The sequence below is a fragment of the Eurypyga helias genome, unplaced genomic scaffold, assembly GCF_000690775.1.
Source record: "Eurypyga helias isolate BGI_N326 unplaced genomic scaffold, ASM69077v1 scaffold11319, whole genome shotgun sequence".
Taxonomy (NCBI): domain Eukaryota; kingdom Metazoa; phylum Chordata; class Aves; order Eurypygiformes; family Eurypygidae; genus Eurypyga; species Eurypyga helias.
This window is the reverse complement of record NW_010273979.1, coordinates 3,280-10,215: the sequence shown is the minus strand read 5'-3', so window position 1 is coordinate 10,215 and position 6,936 is coordinate 3,280. Positions and strand designations below refer to the sequence as shown.

The following is a 6,936-nucleotide window of genomic DNA, read 5'->3' as shown; positions in this document are numbered from 1 at the left end:
GCCTTCGTAGCGATACGAGGAAATCAGCTGCCCACCCCCAATATAAGGGCATCTGGGGAGACGCTTTGGTCAGAGGGAGACACCGCGAGAGCCAGCAGATCCCCCCTTGGTTCACCCGCCCACTTCTTCGCCCATGCTTCAGTTTTGCTGACCTTTGAAAGCCTCTGAGCCCATCGAGCAGGGACCCGAGTGGGAAGACGCAGCCCGTTGCCTCTCCTGGATGCCAACATGAGGCCGGTGTCCCTGGTGCTGTTCCTCGCCTTCGCTCCGCTGGCTTTCAATGGTAGGAGGGGCTGAATGTGTCCAGGGGGGCAGAGTGGCTCAGCGAGCGGAGCCTGGGCATTACTTGTCCCCTGGAAGGTCTGGGTGGGAGAACTTGTGCCCTCCTACCCCTATGGCCAGAGGTTGCCCTCTGCTCCCTGAGTCCCACCCTTTGCTCAACCCTCCATTGCAGCTGGCCACGTCCTCCCAGGAGTTGCGGAGGGGGGAAGCAGGGAGCAGAAAGTCTGGGCCAGAGCAGGGAGTTCGGCCGAGCTGCCTTGCCGCCTCAGCCCCAGGAAGATGCGGAAGAGCTGGAAGCAGCTGCCTGACAAGACATCCGTGCTGTGGAAGCGTCACGGGGGAAGGTATGCCAAGGGCAAGATGGATCTGTGTCCTTGTGGAGGGGGGAGTGGGGAGGGTGGGAGACACCCCAAGCCCCATTTCTCCACCTCCACGTTCCCTCCCCAACCTGTTGCCTCTGGCACGAGCCGCTCACTTGTCCCTCTCCCAGCACCCACCAGGAGCCACACATGGTGCTGGAGGTGGGGTACTCCGGCCTCCGGAAGACAGCGCTGCCCATGAGGCCCCGGGTGTCGGTCCAGGACGCTGCCTTGCGCAACGGCGACTTCTCCCTGCGAATCGAGCCGGTCCGGAGCGAGGACGCCGGGCTGTACGAGGCACGGGTGGCATACAACATGGAGATCCACAGCTGCCAGGTGGAGCTAGGGGTAGTTACAGGTAGGAGAAGCTGGAAAACCCTGGAGAATGATGATTCTAAGCTGGGGGTGGTTTTAAGGGTGGGACGGTGTGGGGATGCTGTGTTTGCCAGGGCAAACGAGAGTAGAGGCAGCAGCCACCCAAAAGCGTGCAGCATCCTGCTGCCTGCGCTCAGCTCTGGCACGAGCACTGCCCGAGGGACAAAGCCTTGCAAGGGGGCAGGGCCACGCACCCCCCAGGGACACAAAGGAACAGTTTGGCAGTCCTCCTGTCATCACCTCACCCCTTTCTTTTTCTCGCAGTAACCCTCAGTCCGCCCGGCCCCGTGGTAGAACACGAGCCGCTCTTGCTGACCTGCAACTCCAGCCACCGGGCCAGCCTCGTGGAGACCCTCTGGTTCCACAACGGGCACCTCTTCCCCACCCCCAGGACCTTCTGCTCCTCGCCTGGGGCTCTCTCCATCGTCCGGCCAGCCATGAGCGATGCAGGCTCCTGGCGCTGCCAGCTCAGATACTCCGATAATGAGATAATTTCTGCCACGTACAACCTACAAATACTAGGTGAGCTCAGCCTCTGTGTTGCTACTCCAGCACCCCCGAGTTGCTCCCTTTGATGTGACTGACCAACCCCAGCTTCCCAGATCCCACCCTGTCCTCACTTCCCAGGCCATTCACCTGGGAGCTCTTTCCGGGCATCACTCCACGTTGTCCTCTCTCTCTGGCTCAGGTTTTGACGGCCCAACGAACCCTGTGGTCTATGCTGCAGCTGGCTCTGCAGCTGATCTGCCGTGCACCCTGAGCTACCTTCCCAGGGCCTTTGGGATCAACGTGGTGACAGCTCACTGGAGCCGCCTCGCAGGAGGACCCTTGCAAAACCGGGGCACATCCCAGAATTCGAGCAGCAGAAGCTTCCCCCTTCATCTCCCTGCAGTGGGGCCGGGTGATGCGGGGCAGTACCGCTGTGCTGTGTCTTTTGGCAGAAAGACGGTCACCAGGGACGTGACCTTGGCAATGGTTACAGGTGAGAGGAGGGACAGGGAGATGCATCACCCCCCTGGGGTCCCCCGTTGCCTGCAGATAAACCTCCCTGCATGCCAGTGCAGTGAGCATGAGTCGCTCCTGCTCCTAGGATCTCGCCCCAGGACAAAACCAAGGTCCCTCTTCAGGGCATTGCACTGCCCTGGACTCTGCTGAAAGCAGGGGGTTTTCCTGGTTAACTTGGTTGTTCCTCTTGAAAACTGAGGAAGACAAGGAAAATAAATTAGAAGAGGTAACAAAGGAGGGGTGTATTAGGAGAAGGAGGGATGGTGAAGAGATATGAATCCACCTGTAGTCTTTCCTGAGGCTAGTTTTTTCCTTTGCTGCAGTCACCGCAAGCATCCAAGGACCGGTTTCCGAGGGGTCTCGCTTGCTCCTCATCTGCAGCGTCACACACCCCCAGGGACATGAACGTTTCCAGTGGAAGCACCTTGACTCGGCCCCCGCTAACAGCAAGCTGCCTGCCGCCACCTCCCATAACCTGGAAGGCCACAGGTCCCAGACGGGCCCTACCTTGGAGATACCCCGAGTGTCACAAAAGGATACAGGCACGTGGGAATGCAGTGTATACGGCCTGGAAGGCAAACTGGGAGCAGTGGAGTATGGGCTGCAGATCACAGGTACTGAGCCCTGTGGACCCGTAACCAATCCCTTCTTCTTCCCGTATTCAGTTCCCTGATGCCTTTCCCTCTCTCAGCCTTCCCCCTTTGACCACCCTGATGACATCTTGTTGCCATCCTGTCGTAGCTCTCACCAGTTCCTCCCATTTCTCCTCCCATCTCCCTGCACCCTTTGCCAGTTCACCCCTCTTTGTGAGGTCCCAGCTTTGTCCCAGTGGAAAATCAACCTTCCCCTCCTTCCTTAACTGTGGTTCCCCCTCACAGGTGCCCAGGTCTCCAGCCCTCCCACCATCTTCAGCGGGCAGGTCACTTTTGGGCTCACGCTCACCCTCTTCCTTCTGCTTACGGTCTGTGTTCTGGCTCTGGCCTTACAAAAAAAGGTAAGTGCCCTTAACCCTGTTCCTGTTAGTTTTCCTGTACATCATCCCTTATCTGACAGTCCCCTGGGTGCCCTGGAGGCATCAGTGAGATGTCTCAGGGACACAGCAGCCAGTGGAAGGATGCAGCTCGGGCACACGTAGTGAAAGATGTTATCCCGGGCATCGGCAGGTCTGGCTAACCGTGGCATTCGTCTGGGGGCAAGTTCAACTCTTCAGAGGAGGGCTAAAACCTCCTAGGAGACAATCACAGCCCAACCTTGAAAAACTTCTGCAGAGATCAAGCCACTCTGTAATAGGGGAAGGTTAATTTCCAGGCTTCTGTAGGTTTCCTCTCTCTTATTCCTCACCTGGATGCTTTGATGTAACACTCTCCTGTTCCATATAAATGGAACCTGCTGGTCCCCAGACACCAATCTCGATGCAGGTCTGTAGTTGCTGGCTCAGCTCTCACGCCTCGGCTGTCTGCTTCCGGCAACTTACTGCCCTTCGTTTGCTCATCTTGTTCCAGCACCTCACCTTCTGAAAACTCTGCCTTGCCTTTATCATTCCAAAGACCAGGCCAGGACTGATCCCTCCCCAGCGTGCCACCGAAAAAAAACGTGCAAACAAGTCAGACCGTTTCTCTGCAGTTTTCATACTGTTTCTCTGCAAATTAATTACATGGCAAATTCTTCCTTCAGGGTTTCTCTTTGCTGACAAGTGACACCTTTCATGAGTAGCTGTGACACAGTTGCCTTCCACTCAGCTTCTTGGAAAGGGCCCACAGTGAAAAATCCCCTTCTAGCGCACAAGGGACTGGGGGCTCCGAGCAATCTCAGGTTGGGAGAACTTGCCCTGGCGAAAGAGCTTGGTGCCTTGAACCTGCCTTGGGCTGGAGACGAGGGATGTGAGAGCGTTGACGCGAATTCTTAGCAAATCCCGGCGGCTGGAGGCTGAAGACAGGCACCATCAGAGCAGAAGCAAGACGGGCATTTAAACACCCCACTGTGGGTAGCTCTAGAGCGGCACGTGACCGGTTCTTCGTCATCAGTCCTTAATCAGCACTGATGGTAAAGGATAGTCTAAGGCAGATATGTGCGGTGTTTGGGTGACTCTCTAGACTGTGCGTGGCCAGGAGAAGATGATCAGAGCCACCCTTTCTGGCCCAAAGCCGCAGACAAACAACCCTTTACAGTATAACTGTAAACCCTCAGCCAGCAGGAAATAGGATACCTGGGCATCCAGCTCTGCTGGCTTAAACAGCTCGAATCCAGCTGGGATACTCAGCGCCTCAAAGCATTTGTAAGTGCCCCACAGCCTTGTTTGCCAAGTAAGAAAAGCTCCTCTGCTGCAGCACGGGTCCTTCATCCACTGATGGGCCTCCTACCCATCTCCCCACAGTCTCCCCGGCGGGTTCCTTCTTTGTGCAGATGAGGTGCCTTGAGCAAAGAGGAGAGCTCTTCTCTTGTTCTCTCCCTCGCTCTGCTGGCATTCTCTGAGATTACAGCCTCTCTCCTTGCCTTGGCTCAACACTGGCTGCTTGACGGGCTATTGCCTGCACACTAAAGGTTCCTGTTCCCGTCCCCCGAGCCTATCAACCTGGGATCGGTGCTGTCGCGTTTCGTTCACACTCTCATTCAGTTTTCTGCTCCTTTCTCCTAAAACATATGGGTCTCGGGTGACATTTTCATCCTCTTTCTTCCCAATGAGGCTCCTCAACTTTATCAGCTACGTAACTCATTAGCACTTTTACACTCTCTGCCATTAATGATTGGTCCCACAACGGATCTTTGAGGACTTGTGCTTATCACTTCTCTGCAGCCTGGCGGAAACCTGCCAGCAAAATCCAAGTCCTTTCTTCTTAGGTGAGATCACATCTACCACGCCGTTCTGGTACTAATCTCCTCTTTCCAGTCGTATTGATTGCCTGCGTGTCTCCAAATACTGTTATCAGGAGCCCTGAGATCTCCCTCTTTTCATTGTCTAGGAAGTCCCTTGTTAAAGCGAGATGTGAAAGTGGTTCTGTCTTTAATTTGTTCTTATCTCATTTTGCATGAACCTTCATCCCTTTAATTATTCTCTTTGAAAAGGTGCTGTGAAACCTAGCACGAACCTGACAGCGGCTGGTCATTGCCCAGATCATCCTGTTATCAGGAGCCCTGAGATCTCCCTCTTTTCATTGTCTAGGAAGTCCCTTGTTAAAGCGAGATGTGAAAGTGGTTCTGTCTTTAATTTGTTCTTATCTCATTTTGCATGAACCTTCATCCCTTTAATTATTCTCTTTGAAAAGGTGCTGTGAAACCTAGCACGAACCTGACAGCGGCTGGCCATTGCCCAGATCATACTTCGCTCGCTCTCAAGCATGCCCTGTCTTTGGTATTCCTTAGCCCGTGACACCACGGAGGATACTGCTGAGCCAGCCTTTCCTGGAAGAAACCACACGTCTCACGGAGTGGGACTGAGGCTCTTCCCTGGCTCTAGGAGGGAATGGGAGCCTGCTGGATGCAAGCAGTAGGACCACGTCTTCCATGGCAGGGAGAAGCCCAGACCTGTGCCGTTCAGTTTCCCTCCAACGCCTGCTATTGCCTCTTCCTTCCCTTTCAGGGGCGGACTCCTGCCTTCCCAGCGCTGGAAGCGATGGTTGCAGTCACTGTGCCGAGGAAGAAGGAGGTGGAGGAGAACCAGAAAGAGAAGACCCAGCAAACCGAGTGCTGACGGGAGCAGGGACGCCGGGCCCAGTCCGCGTGGGAGGATGAAACTCTGCGTGCCGTGCTGCAGAGAGAGGGGCACCACGCAGACCTCACAGGAGGCTCTAGGGATGGCAGGAACATAGCGGGAGGCCACGGGAGCTCCAAACCTGCACAGGGGCTGGAAGCTGCGTAGCAGGGCACGATGACACTCACCGCTGCGGTACGGTGGCAGGCAGCGCGGATGCTCTGGAGCTATCGCCTGCTTCACTGCCACTTCTTTCTCCCACCCTTTGCCCCTCCTTCATGGCCTCTCTCACAGCCTTGGGACCCCTCTCCTGTGGGAGAGGGCCGGAAGGTGGCTCCTCTGCAGCCCAACGTTGTTTTGTGTGCGTGTGTCCCAACACCCACTTCCTTCTCCCCCTTCTCCTGCCCTGCTCCCACGCTCATTCAGTGGCAGAGGGGACCCCACAGAGGACTGCATCTGTTGCACATTTTGAGCATTTTATTTTATTAGGAACTCACTTCAAAACCTACAATAAATCTGTCTGACCAAAAAGAGTCCCGCTGGCTCCCGCGTGTGCTTGTGGAGGATGGCGCCCGCTGACGGCGCTGGACGTACCACTGCCGGTGCGCAGCGGCTCCCAAGGACTCTGCTGCCTCCTCTTTCTCTTTCAGTTCTGTTTTACTGAAGTTGCCTGTTAATTTCTGGCGTTTTGACGGTGCGGGAGGGGAAATGAAATGCCGCTGAAGAAGAAGGAGTCACAGGCTCAGTCTCTCCTTTTTGCCGTGCTTTATTTCCCACCCTGTCTGACTCTCCCTGTTGATTTATTCATTCCTTCTCTCAGCTTTCGTATTCTCCTGAGAGCTCTCCCGTTGATGTTAGGGGTCTCTGTCACCCTCCTCTGGCTAAGGCTGTACTTACTCACGTAATCCTAAAGCCACTGGGTCCCATCTCCCACAGCCTTCCATGTGGTTAGATTTCATCTGGTTAGAGAACCCTCTTCTCCTCCTCTCCGGGCAGCCACGCAGGATGGCAGTACTGCTCTTGAGCTGTCATTGCATGCCACCACCCTGGAAGAAAGCCTCGCCGGTAAAGAGTACATGTACCACACATGTCATTTCTTCCATATGGGTCACCGGGCTGTGACTGCTGAAGCAAGGAGGCAGTGGTACCAACACGAAGCTCTCAGCGTTTAGGAAGGGAAATGCTCTTGACTTGAGCAGACGGCGTCACTACCAGGCCAGCTCTCCC

General features: G+C 55.4%; 1 protein-coding gene across 1 annotated transcript; it reads left to right on the top strand.

Moving 5' to 3' along the window:
• The first annotated feature begins 228 nt into the window (after window positions 1-228).
• LAG3 (lymphocyte-activation gene 3) lies at window positions 229-5,709 on the top strand. The gene is made up of 8 exons (XM_010159671.1): window positions 229-283; window positions 455-626; window positions 773-999; window positions 1,281-1,538; window positions 1,705-1,998; window positions 2,345-2,635; window positions 2,900-3,015; window positions 5,599-5,709. The coding sequence occupies exons 1-8, from the start codon at window positions 229-231 to the stop codon at window positions 5,707-5,709; spliced, it is 1,524 nt and encodes a 507-aa protein (XP_010157973.1).
• Window positions 5,710-6,936: the final 1,227 nt, after the last annotated feature.

Coding starts and splice junctions, on each gene's coding strand:
- LAG3 (XM_010159671.1), top strand. CDS start 229: ATGAGGCCGGTGTCCCTGGTGCTGTTCCTCGCCTTCGCTCCGCTGGCT. Junction 284..454: donor CGCTCCGCTGGCTTTCAATG/GTAGGAGGGGCT, acceptor CCTCCATTGCAG/CTGGCCACGTCCTCCCAGGA. Junction 1,000..1,280: donor GGAGCTAGGGGTAGTTACAG/GTAGGAGAAGCT, acceptor TTTTTCTCGCAG/TAACCCTCAGTCCGCCCGGC.